General features: G+C 33.7%; 2 protein-coding genes across 4 annotated transcripts; one reads left to right on the plus strand and one right to left on the minus strand.

Annotated features, from left to right (window-relative positions):
• The first annotated feature begins 1,335 nt into the window (after positions 1-1,335).
• LOC130625806 (FYVE, RhoGEF and PH domain-containing protein 1-like) lies at positions 1,336-11,240 on the plus strand. Of its 3 annotated transcripts, XR_008981761.1 has the most exons (16): positions 1,336-1,512; positions 3,816-3,974; positions 4,375-4,998; positions 5,264-5,331; positions 5,550-5,580; positions 6,062-6,210; positions 6,435-6,489; positions 6,586-6,687; positions 6,899-6,986; positions 7,542-7,592; positions 8,037-8,095; positions 8,170-8,250; positions 8,339-8,416; positions 10,320-10,553; positions 10,826-10,995; positions 11,102-11,240. XR_008981761.1 is itself a non-coding variant. In XM_057440922.1 (15 exons), the coding sequence occupies exons 1-15, from the start codon at positions 1,456-1,458 to the stop codon at positions 10,907-10,909; spliced, it is 1,920 nt and encodes a 639-aa protein (XP_057296905.1). In that variant the 5' UTR covers positions 1,336-1,455; the 3' UTR covers positions 10,910-11,237. The 3 variants fall into 3 exon arrangements, 2 of the variants coding, with proteins under 2 accessions (XP_057296905.1, XP_057296904.1); XM_057440922.1 differs by having other exon boundaries at positions 10,826-11,237; XM_057440921.1 differs by having other exon boundaries at positions 10,320-11,237.
• A 4,113-nt stretch (positions 11,241-15,353) lies between these two features.
• Positions 15,354-20,644, minus strand: LOC130625808 (sorting nexin-5-like). Its single transcript, XM_057440923.1, has 14 exons — positions 20,498-20,644; positions 20,307-20,414; positions 19,879-19,951; positions 19,707-19,761; positions 18,922-18,997; positions 18,722-18,805; positions 18,560-18,634; positions 18,315-18,345; positions 17,969-18,053; positions 17,593-17,632; positions 17,094-17,180; positions 16,611-16,700; positions 16,196-16,261; positions 15,354-16,028 (listed from the first exon to the last, which is right to left on the minus strand). Exons 1-14 carry the CDS (start codon positions 20,576-20,578, stop codon positions 15,891-15,893), a joined length of 1,089 nt encoding a protein of 362 aa, XP_057296906.1. The 5' UTR covers positions 20,579-20,644; the 3' UTR covers positions 15,354-15,890.
• Between the last annotated feature and the right edge of the window lie 3,372 nt (positions 20,645-24,016).

Here is a 24,016-nt window from a genome sequence, read left to right on the forward strand (position 1 = left end):
GACGGAGCTGTCATATGTACTCTTATTACGGGATACAGCTTCAGTACAGAGACGGGCATATCAGAAAGAAAAGATTAGTTTTCAAATGCATGAAAATCGAGTAATATTCTCAACCAGAATAAATAAAATCACACACTACTATCTGCATAGATATAGGAGAACGTAGATGTGATACGAACTCGATAACGCAGATGCAGAAATATTTTTTCGTTTTATTTCTAAGAGTGGGGATTATTAGAGAAGCTTGGAAATCAGAAAAAGCGGGAATTTCAGAGTAAATACGGGACCCTGTTATAACAAAAGACAAAAAAGGTATTTTTTGAAAAGTATGAGTGAAATCTAAATGTGAAAGCAAAAACTACACCGTAAATTTTTGTGAAACAAATATGTATGCTAGCCTTTGGAATGTATAACGTCAACTTTGTCCCCGGGACTTGTTAGTATTTTGTATTTGGACGGAACCTAAACAGGTTGTTTAGGTTTCGTTCAAGATAAAACACACTCTAACAACACGATATGATCAACATACTTGCCTCAAGGAATTTGTATATGTTTTTTGAACATTTAAATTGGTTTTTAAGGATTTGGACTCAGATTTTTTAATAATTATTCATGATATGATGAATAATTATTAAAAAATACCTTTGAGTGTATTGTTAAAATATAATTTGAAACTAGTCTGAGAGTTTAATACTCTGCGCAAAGGCGAACATGTGAATCGTTGAAAAAAAGTGTAGCCGCTGCAAACGGCTCCAAACTTTTGCGTTTTGTTGTTTTGAAATTTCCAAAGACAAAAATTTTGCGAAAAAGGGCTAAAAACGCGAAAAACGTTTCTGCCCTTAAAATAAACAAAGCGTGCATGGTAATAAGGAATGGAGATGTCGTCTGTTGGAAATTCTTTTCACATGTAGTGTAAACAGAGTAAAACATGGCTGTTGTAACTATCAACTTCTTTTTTCCTCTTAACACCCAAAGTATTTCAATTCATCTTAGAAATATAAGAGGTTACAAATAGTAACAAGGTGATTTTGGAGCGATAGATCGAGAACTCCAACTTGCGTAATGGGTTAGAAATTGGGATGACATTCCAAAGTCTGACATGATTTCAAATTCATAAACTACAAACAATAGGCATACGATTTTTAAAATTTGAAATATTCTTTTTAATAAAAAACATTTTGCGTTTCTTTCTGAAAGAGTTTATTATTTTCTGATATCCCAGATAACAAGCGCCTACGCATGTTTAAATGGCATGGCATCAAAATTACATGTTTATTATATTATTTTATGTATTCTATATTTTTTAATTAGATTACACGTGTGCATAAAGGAGTTTAGTATACATTAAGTTTGAAGTTTCGGTCTGTTTACCTTGTTGTGTTCGAAACATAAGAGGCTGCTTTGAGATTACAGTTTGTTTCCTAGCAAATCTGTTGGTGGAAAAATCTTGACGCAATGGCTAAATTGAATATAAAGGAAGAAAAAGATGGAATTCATGAAATTATTAAAAAGGTAGGAAGAACTAAATTTTTAACCAATACACGTTTTTCAAATTATAAGTTTTTCATAATTTTGTTGTTTTGCCATTAAGATCATATTCAGCATCATTGAAGCCTATTTCCACCAATGGGTTTATTATTAAACATGTGTTTCTTACTAAAACTCGTGGATAAGTTTATTTTCTAATTCGTTATGCAGTAAGGTTATGCGTTCACATTGAACTTAAAACGAAAGTTAAAATTCGTGACTTGTATAAATGAGGACAGCAGGAAAATTTTAGAATTAGGTTATCTTTATTTAAGTATGATCAAAACTAACTTTTTTAAAAAAAAACACTAAACCTTGTTCATACCCTAGTTTGTCATCTCTCTCTCCAAACGTTCTCTTTTCTGTCCTTTTCCTTATATCCATTGCCAGCTTTATCAAGCCTGGTCCCCACCAATATGTATTTTAAAAGTTTTAAAGTTAAAATTATAGGTGGGAATGCTAAAAATAAAGACATGATGACTTTACATGCACAGCAAACACAAAACCTGTTTTTTAGTCGCCTAGCCAAAATTTAGTCTCTGTTTACCGTCTTTTTTTTACCGATAAGGCATCTTCTCATTCTGTATTTTCGAAATCATTAAAATACTCTGCAGAAATGTTCGCAATAAGACTGCAATCCATGGAGATTATTTAAAAGCGTCAATAGATAGCTTTAACAAAAATACTTATTAATATTGAGTTTGGATATTTCAAAACAATAAATAACGGTCCTTGTTCTTTATTGACTACATGCATACGGAAGAGAATCTAATATCAACATGTGATGCTCTATCAGCAAGTTTCTATACAAAACCACCTGTCCGAAAGTTGAATGCCTTATAAGGTATTCCTGTTGGTTAAACAACGAGATATTTTTGCGAAAATGAACAACACGCTTAACAACACGTTGTCACTCTTGGAATAGGTTTTAAATCACAGAACCTCTTTTTTTTTCTTAGATACAATCACCTTGCACTTATGCATTATTTTATAATAAAGTTTAAAGTTTGAAATCTCTTGTTTACAGCAGCTGCCATATTCTCCAGAAAATTTTATTTCGCGTGTGAGATAAACGAAGCAGAATAGAAATCAATTTCTGCTCGAGAGCAGAAGCTCTCTGGCTTGTTGCGCTATAGCGGAAAATGTAACCAAATGAAATTTCACGTGCAACAAAAAATGATCTTTATATTATAACAGAAAAAATTAAACAATAAAGACTTTTTTTACTTACTGCAAACATGCTAGCATTTATAAGAGGCATTTTACTTTTACATGTTTAACCTTAGGATAAATTCGAGGACCCTGTATAACCTAAACCTGTTTTTATTACCGTCTATCACTTTGGGAGAGAGTAGCCAAACACGTTTTGCATGTAATACTTTTTTCTAATGATTTCTTACCCTACATAACTATTTCAGTTTTTTTATGTTACTTTTATCAATAAGAGTTTTACAAAAGAGGCACTTATTTATCTAGGGTTTTTATTTGAACTGCGTAAGTCGGACAAGCATAAAACCACCTGCGATGTTATAATGCGAACTACAGCTACGGGTCAACCCATGCCATATAAGGGAAATTGGGTAGGTATTGCCGCTGTATACTTAATGTGTACATTCCGAACACAGGACCCACATCGATAACAGTGTTTGCAACACTAAAGTGGCCATATCCTGTATAAACATTCGGGATAATAATAATGATAATAATGGTAAGAACTTAATATTGGGAAAGTACTAAAAAGCATAAAAGTGAAATATAGTTATTTGAAATCTGGTGCTTTTAACAATGTCGTGGCGTGGCCTTGTGCTTATGGAGTTCGCTTCGTAATCACAAGGTCCTTGGTTCGGTCCACAGCGCGGGCATGTTTAGCAAATGCATTTACTACAGCTACGTGTCAACCCATGCCATATAAGGGAAATTGGGTTGGTATTGCCGCTGTATACCTAATGTGTACATTCCGAACACAGGACCCACATTGATAACAGTGTTTCCAACACTAAAGTGGCCATATTCTGTTTAAATATTTGGGATAATAATAATAACAATAATAATAATAATAATAATGGTAAGAACTTAATATTGGTTACAATCCACTTTCTCTCTAATGTATTACACAACTGCATCACTTACAATATTGTTATTTTTTGCAAGTTGAAGAGGTAATATTTTTGAATAAGAAAATTTTTTGAAATTGTACTTATTCTGATGAAAAAGTCCTGCCATTCTATTGCTTTTTTCAGTCTAATTAATATTCAAAAATGTATATATATATATATATATATTTGTAGCCAGTTGTTCACAACACTCATCAAGGAATCAAACGAAAAAGCTTGAGGATAAGTCGTCCAAGGGACGATGCTGGAAAGCCAAAATTACATGACAGTCAACCAATTATCGCTGTGCCAGGAAATCTATCTGATCCAGACAGTGTGAAGGAGAATGAGCAGGTGAAAAAACTAAGTAGAATTTCCACATAAACGTACTTTATTTCAACCTTAACCTTTAAGGAAACATTATCAATAAAGTATTAACATTTGTCGCACACTGACACTCCTCAGTTTTTTGGACTTAGTAACCATTATACAGTAAAAAATTCGTTTGAATATATTTAAACCTCCTTGATATCATACAGATAATGATGTATTATGATACTCTGTACTGTGTGTAGGTATAATAATTAGTTTCTGTTTAAAATACAGTTGTTACTGCTTCACTTAATTTTGGAAATTGCTTCCTTGCTTGCTTCCTTTTGTTTTTTAATTTAAAAATGTTTTCTTATCAAGACCAATTTTTTTTTCCTTTTAATTTAGCTATTCAATTGTTTTATCATCTAATTTTTTTTTATAGTCATCAGATGATGTGCTAACCTGGAACAGTGAAAACAGTGTTTTAATAGATGTAACACCATTGCCAGCAGTTATATCCGATGGATTACAAAATACAGAAAACAAGCAATCAGTAAAGAATATGCGATCATATTTTGAACACAATTTGGTGTTTAACATTCATAATGGTGTGAACCAAAAAATGTTATGTGATAAGCCAGTGCCAAAACCAAAACCTATAGATTTCAACGAACGTCCAATACCTAAGTCATGTTTGACTTCAAAACCAAAACCAAAAGTAAAACCTAAACCTTTCAATATGGCGAAAAATACTTTACCTAAACACGTCCAAAACATTCAAAAAAGTTATACCCCAAAATCCATAGTGAAAGAAAAAGCTATTGACTGCAAAATTCAATCACCCACAACAGAATTAACAAAATCTCAATTACATAAAATGGAGGATAAAAATCCGTCATTGCTACCACCAAAAGATGTTTCTTCTCCATTATCCTTTAATATCAGTCCTCAGAAATCGCCAGCGATGTATGAAGAAGGGGACTGTGATTCTGATGAAGATGAAGACGATTTAAGTGATGACGAGGAGTTTGCCATGCCGGGTATGCCTCAAGATAAAGCTAGAATGGTAAAAAGCATAACTTTTTATTGGCTTTACCGTTGTAATTAGTGGATGAATAAGATATATTACCAAAGTTAAAAGATTATGTCATCTTGAAATGTAAACAATTCTTTTATAATGCTTTTTGTACGTTATAAGCATCCACAGCAATTTTGGTGTGTTTAAAATGATACTTGATGGTTTATTTTGACTGTCTTGAAAATCACAATAACCATGACAAAATAAACATTATTACAACCAAAATATACTGTGTTCTGGCACTTTTTTTTAGCTTCATTTAGAAGGTGCTGAACGAAAAATTTATCACATTGTGACTGTGATTTTAACCACTGAAAAAGCGTAAGTGAGAATTATTTTTATTCTTTTTCATAACATCACTTCGAAGTCCAGATTTCTTAAATGCTAAAAGGTGTAGTTTTATGTTAAAGGTTTTTTTTAAAACGGATAAAATTGCCCTGTCTGCAGGTTTTGGTACACGAGCACCCCATTAATGCATGCTTAAATAACCTTTTCTTAAAACAAAAAACATAATAACTTCTTTGTATGACTTTTTGCAGGTATGTGAGAAAATTGCACCTGTTGGAAAAGGTATTGCTATTTTTCTTATCACGATAAATTTAATGCTGCTTAAATCGAGGTTTTTGTTGCATTTTCTTTCCCACCACTAAACATCAATTATGGAGATTCACCGTTAAAAATAAATAATACACAACTTATCATGGCATCAATAGCATTCTGTAATCCGTGTTATCAGTAGCTATTATTTTGTTATTAGAATTTATTTTAAATTCCCCAATTTATTGGACTAACAAAGTTCCACTAATTGACACAATGGTATACCGTTTTGATGTATTGTAGGACAGGGCGAAAGGGACTCTAAAGCGTGCTTACGCCAACAAATTAATGCTCAGAACATTGAAATTTTTAACCTCATAACATTCGAAGTTTATTTGATATAATGCAACTTTTTAATTATTATTTATAAAACATTTTAAATATGCATTAATATATTTCGCTCAACTAATTATCTTGTTAATGACAGAATGCAGTACCTGTTTTTTTCTTTAAGGTTTTTCATCATCGCTTTGTAAAAGAAGCCAAAGAAAACAATGTGATACCTGATAAAATTGTAAATGAAATTTTCTCAAATTTATCTCCAATCTATGAATTTCACTCTACAGTTTTACTACCTAAGTTAGAAGTACGGATAATGGAATGGTAAGTTTGTTTATACATAGCAGTTTCCATTCAGATGTTTAGCCGCTCTAGATTATACCTTGCTTTAGAGGGGGTCATAATCTTTCGAAGAAACAAATTCAGAAATGTGAAATACTTTAATCGCGTTGATTTTATGATGTAATTTAATTTAGTAGAAAATGGCATTTTTAATCGAATTATATGTTATAAGATTATCAAATTTGTATTTGAATTCCTCTTGGTAGGGAAACAATTGACAAAATTGGTGACATTTTCAAGACGCAGGGTCATCATCTCTTGGTAACATATATTGTATTTCCCGTGGTTTTTTTTGAAATGTATTTTTCATTTCCCTATTCGATTTTAATTTTTCAGGATATTGTTCAAACTTTTTAGCTATACACCAATTTTGTGAGAAATTTTGACAAAGCAATATCTACTTTAAATAATTGGATTAAAAAGTCACCAAAATTTGCAGCAGTAGTGGAAGAATTACAGGTAAACCAACATCATTTTAATTCTCTACTCGGAAAAATTTAGACTTGCCTATGTTTACATTTGAGGAAAATTCTTTAAAACACTATTCATTTTTTCGAAAGGCAGCGAATTTTTTTTTTGAATAAGTGCAGAACCATTTTATCTTAATACTTATAACATTGATGTTTACGGAAGAAATCCATACATTAGGAGAGACACATATTATTTTTAGAAACGTCCTGAATGTGGGAATCTCTCCCTTCAAGATCATATGTTAGAACCCGTCCAGCGAATGCCAAGATACAAACTACTCCTACAAGGTATTTAAGATGTTTTTAATTTTGACACGTTTGCTCCGTGTTTACCAGTAGGATAGCTTAGAAACCAGCTGAAGAGTGCGAGATCTATACAAAAATTCGGGAAATTTTTAACTTTTTCTCAAAATACCAAACGGAATCATTTTGCCAACAATCTGCAGGCGGTAGGCTAAAAGAACTGTACATTGGCAGAAGCGTAGTCCGAGTAACCGATGTTGCCAATCCCCAAAAGGTCTGAAAAATGGTAAAATCCAGGCATGCTACTTCCCCAAAAATTTCGTAAAAAGCAAATATCCACTGTGAACAATTGCAAGTGGGTCTTCTTACATAAAAACAGCTTTTTAATATCTTGTGGTGAAAAGCTTTAAAAAATCGCCCTCCTTTGTAATAATTTATGCCCGGGATTGAAGCTATATAGAGTGTAAAATAACTCAATTACCTGCTTAAAAATTGAATGAAGGGAAGATTGTGGTGACCAAAAACAAAAAGAAATGCCTGCTATACAATATTCTTTTAAATTAGCAGTTGAAATTATCTATTTATTTATATATCGATTAGAATACCTGAAAAATTTGCCATCTGATTCTCCAGATCGAGAAGAGTCTGAAGGTAAGTTATTGTTGCTGGAATTTTTACAATTCTATTAGCCTGCTTTGTCGTGCTTTATAGAGGGGATGGCTGCGTGGGGCTAGGGCTTGTTAATTTTGCACTTTGTGGAAAAGGTTTGTATATATCAAATATGAAAACACTACGACAAGGGCAGAAACTTTCGGGTATCAAAAAAACCGAAATTTATGGAAAAAACTATCGTGTTTCGCGGTTTTTGGAACAAATTTCGCGAATAAGTAAAAAATAAAAATGTAGAAATTATTAAATATTTCTTGTGAATTCTCCTTATTGGAATGGCTTGCGCGATATTAAGCTGTCTGTCTGTCTGTCTGTCACGCAAAATGGTAGCTTAGCTGCGACGGGCCAACCCGTGGATTTTCCACGGGCTAACGACTAGTATTGTATATTGATTAATGTGTCGTAATATTCTGCATGCTTTTTTAGCCTCTCTTGTCATCATATCAAAAGCAGCTAGACAGGCTAACGACTCCATGAAAGAAAATGTATGTGTTTCTTGCTTTCACTTGTGTTTTAGTTAGGTTTTTTTTGCAGACTGACGTTATTGTTGTTTTTTTAGAAAAAATTTAAAAAACTAATTGATATCGAAGATAAAATCCAAACTGGTCTAAATGGCGAAAGATTGTTCACATCCAGCAGGGTAGGTCGAGCTTTTAACTGTAAAGTTTTTTATTTTGCTGTCGAAATTGTTTTATATAAGTTGCTTCTCATGTCACTTTTATTTGCAGGTTTTTTTAAAAGAAGGTGAACTTACGAAGATCGCAGCTCGAAGTATAAAGAGAAAGGCTCGTACTACTATTATGTTGGTAAGTCTCTTTTGTATTTATTTTTTTAAACAAGATTAATTATGATGTCGTGTCAGTCTTTATTAATGATTAGAATCTGCAAAAAGAGGGGCTGTTCATATGGAGGCGAGCTGGCCGGGTTGACCGGGCTGACTCACTTGTTTCAGATCTTGCCATGTTTCAAACAACCTTATAAAACATAACAAGAAGCCCTGGGGGCTCTAAGAATTTCCGCGCGCTACCAAAATATTTGATGAAAACCTGATAATTCGTTGTGTTATTGTGCCAAACATTCGAAGGAGTTTGGTGCATGAACCTCTGAAGATAAAGCACACCAGTGACATTATATCTTACAACAAACGCAAACAAAACGAAACGTGTCATAATAAACTCACATTTTAATAGAAATTGCTAACAAAAAATACAGCCTATCTCATGGTTGAAGGTTTTGCGATTGAAACGTTTATGGTCTTAAACGGCATTAGTTGACAAAAAATCAAAATTTTGATGTGACCATCCTTTTAAGCATACTTTTTTTATTAACTGTGGCAATTTTTGTCGAAAATAAAGCAGTTTTAATTTTTGGACCAATTTTGGCCTGAAATGGCATTTAGGTGACAATATCAAAATTTTGAAGTCAACATTATGTTCAGCATACTTTTTTTGTTAACTTTGCCAATTTTTGTTGAAAATGAAGTAGTTTTAATTTTTGGACAAATTTTGGCCTAAAATGACATTTAAAGTTGCAAAAAAACAAAATTTTGATGTCACCATCATGTTCACCATACTTTTTTGTTAATTGTGCCAAAATTTGTCAAAAATAAAGTAGTTTTAATTTTTGCACCAATTTTGGCCTAAAATGACATTTAGGTAACAAGAAATCAAAATTTTCATGTCACCATCATGTTCAGCATTCTTTATTTGTTTACTGTGCCAAATTTTGTTAAAAATAAATTAGTTTTAATTTTTGGACCAATTTTGGCCTGAAATGACATTTAGGTAAAAGAAATCAAAATTTTGATGTCACCATCATGTTCAGCATACTTTATTTGTTAACTGTGCCAAATTTTGTCGAAAACAAATACCAATTTTGGCCTGAAACGTCAATACGAGACTTCCCAGTAGTTAAGGAGCTTGGGTACGAAGTTTACATCTGTGACGGAGGAACGTGAAATCCCAGGGTCGATTTTTTCTCAAAAAATGCTCCGAAAGAAAAAACGACGGTTTTAAAGAATTTCCTACGCCTTCGGGCGCGGAAATTCAAATATGTTCATTTGAAAAGCGAGATAATCCACTTTACTAAGATCTTGGTTGTTTCTACCGACATCCGAGCAAGGCGGGCAGGAATTTTTCTATATAAACACATCATGCCGGCTAACCGAGTTAACCCACATCACTTTGGAGCATGATCGAGACTATTTTATTTGTAGAAAGCATTTTTTATGTTTAAAATAGCCAAAATATTGAAGATTTAACCTTTTTGTCAATTTATATTACTATTGGTGAAAATAATACTATATTATACGCCTGGGAACAATAAATATATAAAAACACTCCAAATGAATAACATTATTATCAAATTTGATCATTATTTTCACAAAACAAACATTATTTGTAGCATTCTCATGAATTACATATTTTTGAAGAACCCTTGTATTTAGAACGCGATATAAAATATATAAACAAACTTTCATGACTTTCTTTAGCCCACCTAACCGGGCCAGCTCGCCTGACACGAACGTAAAAAAAATTAGCCTGTCTAACCGGTAAATCGGGCTGGCTCACTTCATATGAACAGCCCCTAATACTATGTTAATAAATTTGTCTCGGTATTTAAAAGGTTAAACTATATTCGTTTCTTGCCAAACTCCTTCAATATTTTGTTGAAAAAACGAAATTTTTCTTTGATTGTTCTTTCTTTCAGTTTAACGATTGTTTGTTATATTGCTCACTCACAACAATCGGAAAGCTTCACGTCCGAAAAATCATGGATTTAGACGGATTGAGTATTGAGGAAGTAGACTCTACATTACCAGAGAATTCATTTCGTATCAAAAGTCGGCAAAGGATAATAGATTTAATAGCCCACAGTGAGGTGGAAAAGGAGGAGTGGGTGGCAGCCATAAGAGCTGCAGTCACCGATCTTCATGAAAAAAAGGTTGATCTACTTGTAATTTCATTATGGTTGCTTACAAATCAACTAAAAAATATTTCATGTATCACCCAAAATTTTAGTGCATTCTTTCCTTACAATGAAAATCAGTAAATATAATAAATAGATAGAATTTAAACCCTTAAATAGCCATAATACTGTGGTAAGTATTTAGAAGAAGAAGAAGAAGAGCTAGGAATTGAATCCATTTTTGTGTTTTTAATGTTTACTCATTGGTTTAAACTTTCTCGAAACGTTTTGTGGACATTTCTTCTTAGGTTCGATTGTTCCACGTCAACCAGAAAAACATCCAAAGAGCGATGGGACAGGATCAATCGGACAGGCTGCGCCTTTATGGGTGAAAGATGAAGATGTCTCCATGTGTATGTTATGTGCATCAAAGTTTGGATTGGTGCATCGAAGACATCACTGTAGAGGATGTGGATGGGTATAGTTATTTTACTAAAATATTATTTATGAACTCTTTAAGAATTTATAACTTTCTAAAGAAAGACCAGAACTGATTACATAGCAACTTAATTTATTTGAAACAGGTGGTGTGTGGCACATGTTCAAGTTATCAAGCTAAATTGGAATACTCGGGTGATGAAGACCAGCGCATTTGTGTAGAATGTTTTAAAACACTTGAAGACGACACGACAGGTGTCCTGAACAAAAACCCAGCAGCTTCTATAGGTAAGATTAGTAAAGAATCCTTAGAAGTATTTTATTGCTAAAGTTCTAGGTTATTTATTCTGTCAAGAATGTTAGAAACCTAGTGCAATTGTCACAAAAGCGTCAAGACGTTTTACAAATATACTTTCCAAAAACGTCAAGAAATTGTGAATCATGTATGTTAAAGTGTAAACAAAAGTGTGAATGGACATCTAACTCATAGTTAGCGAGTGAGGATACACGATTCAGAATATTTATAGAGGGTATAGCCACTTCAGTGCTAGAAAAACTGTTATCAATGTGGATCCTGCGTTCAGAATCTATACATTAAGTATACAGCGTTAATACCTACCCAATTTTCCTCACATGGCATGGGTTGACACGTAGTTGTGGTAAAGGCACTTGCTAAAGATACCCACGATGTGGACCGAACCACGGACCTTGTGATTATTAAGCGAAATCCATAACAACAAGGCCACGCGCCACTAAGGAGCTAGTTTTTATAGGAAACCAAAGCACAAGGGGTAACAAAATTAAAATGAACACACATCACAGTATGAATAGACGCCTAACTGTTTGCAGACACTATAAATGAGGTGTAAATGAACATTCATGAGTGATTAACAACTAAGTGTAAATGGACATCGAAGGATGAGTGAGAAGTGTCAATGCATAGTAATGTGTAAATAAAAGAGAAATAAGTATGACAGGACACAATCCTGCATCAAAGTATGTAGAGACAAATTCAAAATTTAGACGTTTTCACTCCTACCTAGAAGTGAAAACGTCTAAATTCAATAATTTTGATCAAGATTGTAGGGAAAGTGGGTGCGAGACGCTCAAGTATGAAAGTGAGAAAGCTAAGATATTGTAAATTATAAATTTTATGGCACATACGTTTATCCCCCTTAACTTTTTGCTGCCGCAGTGTGAAAAAGTTGACCAGTTTTTTTTAAAGTGACTTTCTATCGTTATCACAGGCTATTAAGGTTTCATATGTTGTCAATACAAATATTTTCTGTTCTCCTTTTATTATAGAGTTAACTTTAGAGGTTATACTTTAAAATTTCTTGATTTAGATATGTGTGGAGAAGTGTTTTGGAAACCTCCCGGCAAAGGTTGGAGCAAAGAGTGGGTTGTTTTGACAGAGTTTGCGTTGTATATTCAAAAGAAAAAGCAAGTGAGATATTTTTTGTTCACCTGATTGGAAGAGTACATTATCTTACCTCCATGCTTACATCTATTGCTTTCATGAATTTTTCATGAGAGGAGCAGGCTTAGTATGTAAAGCTGTCTGCCTTGAATATGATAAAATGGCTTTTTTACTCAGCTTCTCTGTAGAGCAATGTTTATACCATTTGATTATATTACGACGCGCCTTTTGTCCAAAATTTACTCCATGTAGCAAAGCTAGGGTGTTTATACGAAAACATTTCATCCCATCTACATGCAGTTCCGAAAATCAAGTAAAATCTAACTTAAGTGAAACGAACTGCTTTTTACAATGCATTTTTATGAAAATGACTTTGGCCTGAGTTGGCCCTATATTTCAAGGCTATTTTAAGGATAATGAAAGCACAGATTACAACAGATTATAATTCAGAATACGTCTAAAAATGTTTTTTAAAATATTCTTGTAAGCATTTTTTATACGCATTTGCATTTAAAATTTGAAATTTATTTTCACGTTGCTTTAAAGTTATCCAACACTAAATTAACATTATTTACGATTTTATTATGTTAAGAAGCTATGTAGGCTTCAACACCTCTGTTTAATGTGTATATACTATTTTTCTGGTTGCCCTTTACAATTCTGCACGGATGGTAGTGCGAGTTAAATTGACCAAATGAATTTCTTTTGTGCTTATTAATTGACAGCAAACACTGGTAAATTAATTTTAAATTTATGTAATACAATTCTTCTTAATAGGATGTGAAAGCTCATTTCACGTTATCAGTTCCTGGGTATGAAGTTGATACCACAAGCTCAGTAAGTTTCATATTCACAGTTATCCGAAATTATATTTATGACGTCATCAGCTGTTTAAAAAACAATTTGATACTACGGAACCGAGCATACATGTTCATATGAAGGAAATTAGCGTAATTCATGAAATTTTATTCTCATAAATAATCATAATTTATTCCAGCCAATCTGTTTGACGTTTGACCTGTCGTCTATGACGTAACGTATGTCACGTGATAAAATAATTTTTAACCTTATTTTGGAAAGTTTATTTTTTGAAAATGCGCAACCTCGTTCCCAGGGTTTTTGTCTCTCATTGGCGCCGCGCTTATAGATAGGTCTGTTCTGTCATGTTCGTCTCGCCGTCCGATATGCAAAAAGCGACAACATGTCCTGGGATCGAGGTTGGGAAATGCGAATATCGTGTTATTCCTAAATATTTTAAAGTAATAAATGCCATTCTTTTCTCCAGGCTCTTTACGATAAACTTGTTGGGTTCGTCTGCGGTCCCCAAAACTGGGATCGAATCCCACTCAGTGCCAGGCAGTATGTTGTGATGTGCAAAGTAGTTTTTCTTCAATAAAAATTAGAGAGTCTTTTTCAAGTTCTAATAGAAACAATTATTCATAGCGATATTAAAGAAAATGTTAACGTAGCTCACATAAGTTCTTAATACGCAATACCCTCATGACCGCAAAAGTATTTTATTCCATTCCCCAGAATTTCTAAACACATTTACTCGCCAAATTTGGCCATTATAATCTCTGTCCTAGAAGCAAAAATTTCGGCTTTCTGTATGATTTAGGCGGATGAAATCGACAAGGCTCATCCTTACTCCATCAAAATTTACATAAAGAATAAAAAAGATTTTACTTATTTTATATCTTCGGATAGTAAAGAAATCATCACACAGTGAGATTTTTTGTTTGTTTGTTTGTTTTCTAGTAATTTACTTATATGCTTTTGAATTCTTAATTCTCTTACTTTTATTGGCTTAGCTACTGCTCTCCTTTTCAGGTGGAAAGAACATTTAGAGCACGCAAAAAAGGCTCAAAAAATTCCCATCAAGGAGCAGGAAGGAGAGTGACAGAAAACAAGAAAAATACAAAAAAATCAACTGGAGTGGTTTTCCATTATGGCACCAAAGCTGTGTAATCGCCAAAACTCACTTAGGTTTTTGCGGGATAAGAACAATCGAAGCGAAAGTTAAGTGAATTAAGAAGTTAAGAGAAGGCGAAAGAATAGCAAGACAACACAAAATGCATCGGTATTGAAGCATATTTTTATTGTTAATATATATATATACTTTATAGTTGAATATAACTTTTTTAATTTAAAGCAGTTATTATTAGAACGTTTTGACCCCTAAATATGGAAAAAATATTATGGCAGTTTAAATCTAGTGTTGTGGATATTTTGTATAGCTACTTCGTGTCAATATTTGTTACAGTAAAATTTATATAGTTAGCTAGCTAACTAGCTAGCTCGTATCCTCTTTAGAAATACATATGGAGATCCCTACTATTGGTGTCAGGGGTTACTCAACCCAGATTCTGGGTTGTAATAATGGCTACGTGAACAAGCCTATACTGGGTCATGCTTGTAGCCGTGGCGATGTCAGAACAGAGACAAGATGGCCTGGGGACGAGGTTATACTTTTATTTCTCATTTATATTATAAACTCAAAATACATCTCTGTTGGCCTACACTCCATTCTTGTACCCAGGGTGTCTTGGCCTCCAAGTCGAGCAGTATTTCGAAACAGATAGACAGTATTTTAAAACAGATCTGCAGTTTTTCGAAGGGGATTGATACCATTTTGAAAAAAATGGTAGTCCTTATCGACCAACATACGATGCCGATGAAAGCAAAACCCGCTGTACGCCAACGACGTTTTCTTGAAAAGAGAATGCTAATTATACTTGCTCGTAGCTAGCATGTTCTATCGTCCCAGCTAAAAATAATCCAGTGCATTCTTTCAGCACAAAAATCCAGTACGTTCAAATATTTTCAAAATTTTTACGCGTGATCAACTAGCCTGGAGACCAGATTGCAAAGAGTTTTTTTCCTGTTCAGCAACTGTGGAAAGTCACAAGCCGACAAGTATAGTGTTTTAAAATGTCACCATACATTTGAGTTTGGTAACGAAACACGATATAAAGAAGTTTAATGTGATTGATATATTTTTGAAAATTATATACAACACTAGAAAGTAACGTACTATTTCAATTCAAACATGTGGTATAAAAAAATAAAGTTTTAAATCGTGCTCATTTTTCTTTTTAAAATTTTTTGCTAGGTTAGGCACGAAATTTATCAAATTTCACATTTATAATTACCTTAAATTATATTATAATTGCGAAAAATATGTATTTAGTAATTCAAACAACAGAAAATAACTGGCAAAAGAAACTTAAAAACAAACAAATACAAAAAAATGCAGGATTTCAAAGTCATGTGTGATCAAGAGTTTCTGAACTGATTGTACGCACATCACATTCAACACAAACTCCACGTATTCTAGATTGTAAAACTCTCTATTACAAGAAATAAAAAAACAAAGAAAGACACACAAAAAAACATTGGACTTCACGCGATAAAAACATTTGTCTTTTATTTGCCACTGGTGACGAATTAAAAAAAATACAAAAACAAAGGAAACAAACAAAGACAATAAAAAATATGATCTTAGCAAGCAAAATCTACGCTACGTCCTTTAGTTCAGTGATAGCTTTCTTTAGTAGTTCGCATGTATCTTGATGATTTTCAATATGGCGGTCGGCAAGCTCACTTAAGGCAGTTTGAAAGTTCTGTATTCTCTGTTCTGTGAATCGTTTGAACTGAAATAGAAGAAACAGTAAAAAGAACTTTTAAATTCACCACCCGGAGATGTTTTTTTAATTTCAGTCTTATCGAGAATACGAATAGTTAAATTAACCTGTTATCATGGAAAATCATTTTCGGGAAACTCGGACTACTGTAATCATGCAACTACTGCACCACTTACCTCTGTTCCAGCTTTATCCGAAACCTCATCAAATACTTTGTCAGCATCTTCTTTGGCTGTCAACAACTAAAAAAAAAACGTTTTACTCACGGAGTAGAGTAGAATTCCATCTATCGGGAAATGACCAATAACACTTTTGCTTTACATTTAAACATTTTTTTGTATGGACTTCGTTAACAAAAAGGGGGTTCAGAGTCCACATTGCCCACTGAAATAAAATATTTGAAATAGTAACCTAATTCCGAATTCACGTATCACTAGCTATTAAATCGAAGTTCGATATTTCCAATTTCTCTGAATAGCGCAACCTTTACTTTGTACACACATGTCAGACACTCAATAACCTGCAAACAGTAGATTGACGAGCCTAATAATACAACCGTGTAAATGAATAAAACTGAAGTTAAAAACACACTTGTTGTCGATTTTTCGGTTTGGCCTTCTCTAGAGCTTTCGCCGCATTCTCAGATTCGACAAGTTTGCACGTTCGTCGAAATAACATATCCTAAAAATAAAATATTTTTTTCCATAAATGGAAGATTGATTTAAAAAGAGTTAGGAACTATTCATAATGGCGAAGGGGCGAAGCAAAAACTGGGATAAAATGTCCTGCCTTTATTTGTAAAATACGGTACCACGATGAGAAATTGCACATAAGGATAAGGCCACATTCCTTTTACACTCAACTGGGTTGCAGACCTCGTTAAAAAGAAAACTGTCCTGGGATCAAATTTCATTATATAAATAAAACATTTACAACAGTAAAAACAGTGGAAGTGAATATATATTCTTCGTCTTGACCCTTCGGTTTTCCTGCCCTGTCTATTCTTTCGTTGTCTATCTACATGAAAATCGTAAGTATAATAATTAACCGACTTTACACCGACTTTACACCGACCTGGCATGACTGCAGATTTCGAGCATACAACTCTATAATGGAACCAGCTGTGTCATCTGTGATAAACGATGTCTTCTCAGATTTTAACTAGAGGTAAAAGAAACTTTCACTTAATATCGGGTATTTAAACGACATCACAGCAAATCTAGTCAGAGCACTTGAATAGGTCGAAACTTTTGAAAACGTCAGGAAGATTTTACGCCTTCCACAGCTGTGTATCGATATTTTTTTTAAAAAAAAACTAGAGAAAAATATATATTTTAAAAAATTCAGAGGAAAATATCCTATTGCTACACGCAGGATTTTGGCGACAGACAGACACAGACAGGCAGACATTTGTGTGTCTTGACCTGGTGGTCAGTTACCGGTTACACAAGCAAACTTTAATTTGACGAAGGGGAAAATTGAAATTTCATTTAAGAAAACTCAGCAAAATATAATTTTTTGAAACACAAAAATAACTAAATAGGTTTGAATAGAAGTTAAAATAAATCGATACCTGCAGTTCATCTAAAACATCAGAAAATTGTCCAAGAAACCTAGGAAATAAATTGTGGTAGCAAATTCAACATCAGTCGTCTACCACGAGTCCATGTTGCTGAGAGACTTATTACAACCGGATTGAAAACAATGATACCTTGTTATTGGGCGAAACTCGTCATAACATTCCGTTTCTTAAAGCCTAATTTTTTTCCAATTTTTAATTTTTTATGCATTTCGAATGGGGAAAACGAGACGAAAGTAGACAACAAAACTAAGGTCACAAAGTTTTTGATGACAACAACAAAACTAAAGTAACAACACTCCTGTATAAAATTTTGTACAAAACTAATAAAGTTACAGTTAAGAATAAATTTTTTAACTTGGTGAAATACCTAGTTAGAATTTTCGAATTTTGAATATCAACAGTTGCAGAGTTTCGAGCAGTCATCGCTGTGGTTCCCAAATGATTTGCAAAACCTGAAGATAATTCAGTATCCCTGTTACAAAATTCATAGTGATGCACTAAATAAACAGCTTAGTCCAGAATTCCAACACAAGGTGTCATCCAGGTTTTTATGTTGAGGAATAAACTTTTTGGGATGCTGCCAAAATATATCATTTGCAAAATTTCTTTCATTAAAGTATAAACTGCTGCACGACAAGTAAAGGTAACAAAGCGATGTTTGATACTATGCTGCTGTAGTATTCTATATAGAAATTTAAAACAAAACTACTTACTATTCTCTGCAGCTAGCATTTTACCTTTATTCTAAAAAGTATATACAAAAATCGTTTTGGTTGTCATGTAATACTGTCAGAACTGGACGAAAGTTTATCTAGAATTTAGTATTTTGAACATTTAATCAAAGCATTATATGCAGAAAAATGTATGCAGAAATTTTAAAACATGACCTTGAAACTATCCTAGTATCAGAATGCACAAAATTAAGCACTAACAGACCACTGGTAGAATCTGTACTTACCACATGGCATTGTTTCATGTTTAACAACAAACTATTTGTGTTATCTCTTCTCTTCTGAAACTCATCATCCACATCCTAAACATCAGATCAGGATTTTTACCGAACGTTTTTGCCAGAAAAGATGGAAAACTTAACAGAGTACACTTGTAAATGACGACACACCTTGTGATGTTGGAAACGAGCATTATCGACGATACTAACAAACGAGTCCAATAATCCACGCTTTACAGCTGCTCTAACAGGTGGCTGTAACAAAATTGGAGAATAGCTTATTGTTTAAGCTTAATACATTTATATATAACCTTTAAAGTTTAAATTTCTAGGATGAGAATTGAGTATAGATATAGAGAAAATATCTGTACTTCTTCATCAGTAAGGAACTTTTCAAGGTTTTCGTCATCTTTGAACAATGGATGGTTTGCTAGATCTTGGATAAATCTAAAAAAAGCAATCTTCTTGGTAACATCATAATATACAGCGCCGTACCCAGAGTTTAGTTGGGGGATAACGTTCACATGCTGCAAAATTTTCTTAAATTAGAGTCTCTTAATTTTAATACATGAGCATTCCAGTGTATGAGTGAAGTCTTCTTGCACGAATAAACATGATTCTATGGTGCTTGGAATTATGAGCTAGTGAAAACATCCACACGAATTCATCTAGGCTCAACTACCTGATCTGAAAAAAATTACACATCTTTTGTTTTGTTTTTGACTTTTTTATTCCAACAATAATCACTTCACGTCTCGAATAAAATCAAGTGCTCACAATTATTCCTGACATAATGTAGAAACAACATTTTTCTTTCTATTTGATTTGTTGGGAATGAGGTTGTGCATGTGAATAAATCAATCAAGCTATCAATTTTAGTTCAAAATTAAATATGCCGCATGACATAGTGAACAAGGAAACTCACGAGTGCAAAAAAAGCATTCTTTATTTATTATTTTTAAAAAAAAATCTGTTCACTGAAGGTTAGTTTGGGTGGATTAGTTTGGGTGGATTAGTTTGGGATTAGTTTGGGCGCACACCGTTCTAACGGTATCGAAATACCACTTCTGAGTACGGCGCTGGTATATATAATTGACGTTGGAAAAATAGTTATTAAAAAGAGAAACAAATTATTTTACATAAGCAGCACTCTTACTTTTGTAATCGCTTGCAATCTTTATAATACTCATCGCCACCAATCGTTCGGGAAACTACACATACATAAAACACATACATATGCCAGCAGATCAATATATAACATGTTACAAACCCTGACTGTGCATCAACTGACATGTAGCATTTAGGCACAATAAAACAAACTGTCTCACCGTTTTGTTTAACATTCACTTTACTTTCCGCATTTGCTGGCACAGCAGCAGGCTTAGGAGGAAGAGAAGGGATCTAAAATGAAGAAAAACAGTATTACAGCACCATATTTTATTATGCTGACTGTGTGAGTGTGAGTATCTGTGATATATTCTACAATTTATTTTAAAACCAGCTATAAAATATCTAAACAATTTTGAAAGAAGGATTTTAAAAAATTTAAGTGGTAGATTTTCATTCTGAGATCTAAAATCAGAGTCAGCAATAACTGAAGAGAGAGTTTGCTGGAGAGATGACTTCAGACAACTTTCTATTGAATATTCTTCAGCATAAAGTTGATTTTTAGAAGTTTAGAAGTAATGGGATGTTCAATCTAGCAGCACTTATATATAATATAGCTTGCGGAAGCCTAAATTTAATTTAAACTCACAATGATCGCAGATGTGTCATTCCGTGTGGTTAAACAATGCAACAAATATTCAAAATCTTCATATTGACGGAACACGATTTTACCTCCCTCACTCTCATCAGTTTCCTTCTATGATTAAAAAAGTCAATTTGTGTAAACTAATTTAATGTATCGCAGCATTAACATTTTTGTTTACATATATAGATACTTACTATTTTTGTTTGAACAGTAAATTTTACAATTTCTCCATCTTTACTTGCATCTGAGATAGTTATATTATATTTTAATTCCATTTCAATTGTTAATATACACTAAAATAATTGTTTTATTACATTCCAAGTTAATTTGAATAAGACTTTGTAAAAGGCTGTGGACAAATAACAAAGTTCTACATTAAAGAAAAACATGAGCTATATATACAATGAACATTTAGCTTATGTTAATAAATAGATAGACAGGTGTACATATTTTACATGGCTATGGCCAGGGATATACCCTGTCTATTATTTCCAGGAGGGGCCATGGCTTAGATGGAGAGTCCTAGAGTATTCAATGATCATTTTGAGCTACGTAGACCCAATTAGGGCCGGCACTCTACTATACAACTCCTGGCAACATCTAACGGCCCACACAGTGTTCCATCTGCCCAATTTCCCTCACATTGCTTTGGTTAACCTGGGGCTATGGTAACATTCACTTGCCCATGTTGAATCGCCGTCAAGAAGAATCGAACCCGGTCTCCTGCACAGAGTACAAGAGCTATAACCACTAATCTACGACGCCACAACTTAATTGTGGTGTCTGCAGTAACGTTTCTGTTGTCTAATGTTCTTAGGATCAGACATAAATAAGGAGCTTGGGGGTTTAAGACATCTTATACATGAAACTTCACTTGGGGCCATATTGGTAATACATGATAGGAGTGTTGCCTCACCTGCTTGTTTTCATCATTATCAGATCTCTGTGATGCCTTGCTTCAGGATAACATTATAAATATCAGTACATTGTCCATTTAAATTTGGATTTATCAACAATGGCTGGAGCTAAAGATTCTCTCCCTATACTATCAGGGATGCTGTATCTGTTTTGTTAAACTAACAACACTGTTTTTATGTGATGGCACTCTGGTCAACTGTGGCAGCGTTTCACTGTTAAAGACACCCATTGTTGAAGACGGAGTGCTGAATTGGCTTTTCAATCACGCATCAACAAATATGGCGACAATGTTGCCCTAGCTGTATGGTTTCCTTAAACAATTATTTGGTTAAGTGCCAAGGTTTTAGTCCAGCAGTGGGAGCAAGAGTCCTCACTAATTACCACTTGCATATTTTACTGATGGAAATGTCGAGTTTCCTTAATCAGCTGAAAGTTTGGACAGAGAGTGTGTGGCTTGTTTATTATATCATGAATTGATATTAATGATGTATATATGCTATTATTAGTTTATGTTATTATTAGTTTACGATATTATCATTTATATTAAAGAATAGGAACAGAATAATGAGATATAAGGATGTGGCTAATGAAGTGCAAAACACTTGCAATGGAGTGCAGCCAGGATGTACATGTCATTCTCAGTGTTACCATTCAACTGCATTATGATGAAGAGAACAATACGCTGTGGGAGACACTCATAATAGAGTGCATGGTATGACACTTTGCTTTGGGTAAGCATTTGATGTGATTATCCGATTATGATTATTTGGCAAACATCTATCTGTCCTGCCCATCCTTGTTTACAAATATATTCAAAATTATGGTTCAGAAATCTGTTTGTTTAGTACCACTGAAGTTTGTTTGCAATCATGTTCATTGGGAAAAAATGATTACCAGGATTTAAAAAATATAGATTGTCATGTTTAAAAACATTATCTTAAGTGCTGGTATTGTTGCATTTGGAGAAAAATAAATGATAAAAAACTTTGACAATAACGAAATGTTATTTTAAAAAATAATTTTCATCAGCATTGTTGTTCTGTTCCATCTTTTAACACCACTCAACTATTAACGTTTGCCCATCCCGTTTGTAAACAGTTTGTTTCATTAAAAAGTTAGGTCAGAGCATTGAAAGATGGGACAGCCCAACTTTCAATGTTTGTTCTTATAAAGTTTTTAAATGAAAAAATGTGGTGTTTAAAAATAGGCCACCTATCCCAACTGTGCTACAATTTTCTCCTTGGCACTTGATAAGAAATTCCCTAAAGTTTTCTCTGAATTTAGTCTTAGTTATAATTAAAAAAATAACACTATGTGATTATTAGCAGTCTTTTTCAGGAGAGGCATGCGATCGCACGCGCACACCTTGGCACAGGCCTAAATCGTTTCAGGCGTGTGATTAATCGCACGCCTGAAAAATAAATGTTGAGTTTTCAAAATCAACCTTTAAAATCCATTTTGTAGCGTGCGATGGCAGCCCTCGAAAGAATTTTTGGAGACTCGTTAGACAAAACGTCCGATAGATTTCCGACATGGTCGGACACTTTTAGATCTCAGAAATTATTGAATAGTCCTGGTCCTTTTAATCCACGAGCAAGCCTATTCATAGCCAACCTGACCATCCTAGCTAATTCACCGACTCCTGACTTAGACAACGTGCCATGGGAGAATTGTTTAACTGTCACCGACTTAAACCATGCATGGAACTTATTCAAATACTACTTATCAACCGCAATCAATAAACATGCGCCAATTAAAGAAAAAACTGTACGTGGAAAATCCAACCCCTGGATAACCAGAGAAATCAGAAACTTAATGAATACGCGAGATTATCATCATTGCCGTTTTAAACGATCAAATTCTACCGGAGATTGGGAAAGTTATAAATCTTACCGAAACTCTGTAACCAATCGCATTCGTGTTGCAAAGGCAAACCACGTTCGTGCTGTTCTGAAAGAATCTTCAGCAAATCCAAGAGATTTTTGGAAACAAATTAAGTCGTGCTACCCTACTAAAGATTCATCAAGTCCGAGCAAAACATTCGTAATCAATGGAACAGTAACATCCAATATTCGATCAATTGCGAACAATTTTTGATCTTTTTTCACTAAAGTTGGTTCATGTCTCATGAAATCATCAATAACCAACTTTACTTGGAAACTGTTCAACATACGTAATTATATGCGCACGATTAATAAAAGGAATGTATCATTTAAATTCCAACCAGTGACAATTAATCAGGTGAATAGAGTACTAAAATCGGTTAAAACGGCTAAAGCTGCTGGTATTGACACTATCCCCGGTAGGATAATTAAAGACATCTCAAACGAACTAGCTGCACCTGTCATGTTCTTGATAACCTGTGAAAAATCTGCAAAAATAACACGAATTGCATAAATCTGGCGATCGCTCAAACATAGATAACTACCGACCCATTTCCGTACTAAATGTGTTGTCTAAAGTCATCGAACAAATCGTCTACGACCAGCTAGCTGATTATTTAGAAAATCAAGATCTATTGAGTGAGCACCAATATGGTTTTCGACGAAAAAGATCTACACGTGAAGCGGTTAAATCACTTGTTGACGATATAAGATACAATATGGATAAAAGTAAGACAACTGGAGCTCTATTCATGGATTTGAGAAAGGCCTTTGATACCGTAAACCATGGCTGCCTTCTCCAGAAACTGCTTTATTATGGTATTACTAGCACTGAAATTGATTGGTTAAGCAATTATCTTTTTAATCGAAGTCAAACTGTTTTCATTGATGGAGCATACTCAGATCCTAAAA

This window comes from Hydractinia symbiolongicarpus, chromosome 14 (genome assembly GCF_029227915.1).
Source record: "Hydractinia symbiolongicarpus strain clone_291-10 chromosome 14, HSymV2.1, whole genome shotgun sequence".
NCBI lineage: Eukaryota > Metazoa > Cnidaria > Hydrozoa > Anthoathecata > Hydractiniidae > Hydractinia > Hydractinia symbiolongicarpus.

Excerpts from the sequence above, each read along its gene's own strand:
- LOC130625806 (XM_057440921.1), top strand. The coding sequence starts at position 1,456 with ATGGCTAAATTGAATATAAAGGAAGAAAAAGATGGAATTCATGAAATT. Across the intron at positions 5,581-6,061 it reads AATTGCACCTGTTGGAAAAG|GTTTTTCATCATCGCTTTGT; the intron begins GTATTGCTATTT and ends TTTTTCTTTAAG. Across the intron at positions 6,688-6,898 it reads CAGTAGTGGAAGAATTACAG|AAACGTCCTGAATGTGGGAA; the intron begins GTAAACCAACAT and ends TATTATTTTTAG.
- LOC130625808 (XM_057440923.1), bottom strand. The coding sequence starts at position 20,578 with ATGGAATTAAAATATAATATAACTATCTCAGATGCAAGTAAAGATGGA. Across the intron at positions 18,635-18,721 it reads CTCGTTTCCAACATCACAAG|GATGTGGATGATGAGTTTCA; the intron begins GTGTGTCGTCAT and ends TCTGATGTTTAG. Across the intron at positions 18,054-18,314 it reads AATGCTAGCTGCAGAGAATA|GTTTTGCAAATCATTTGGGA; the intron begins GTAAGTAGTTTT and ends AATTATCTTCAG.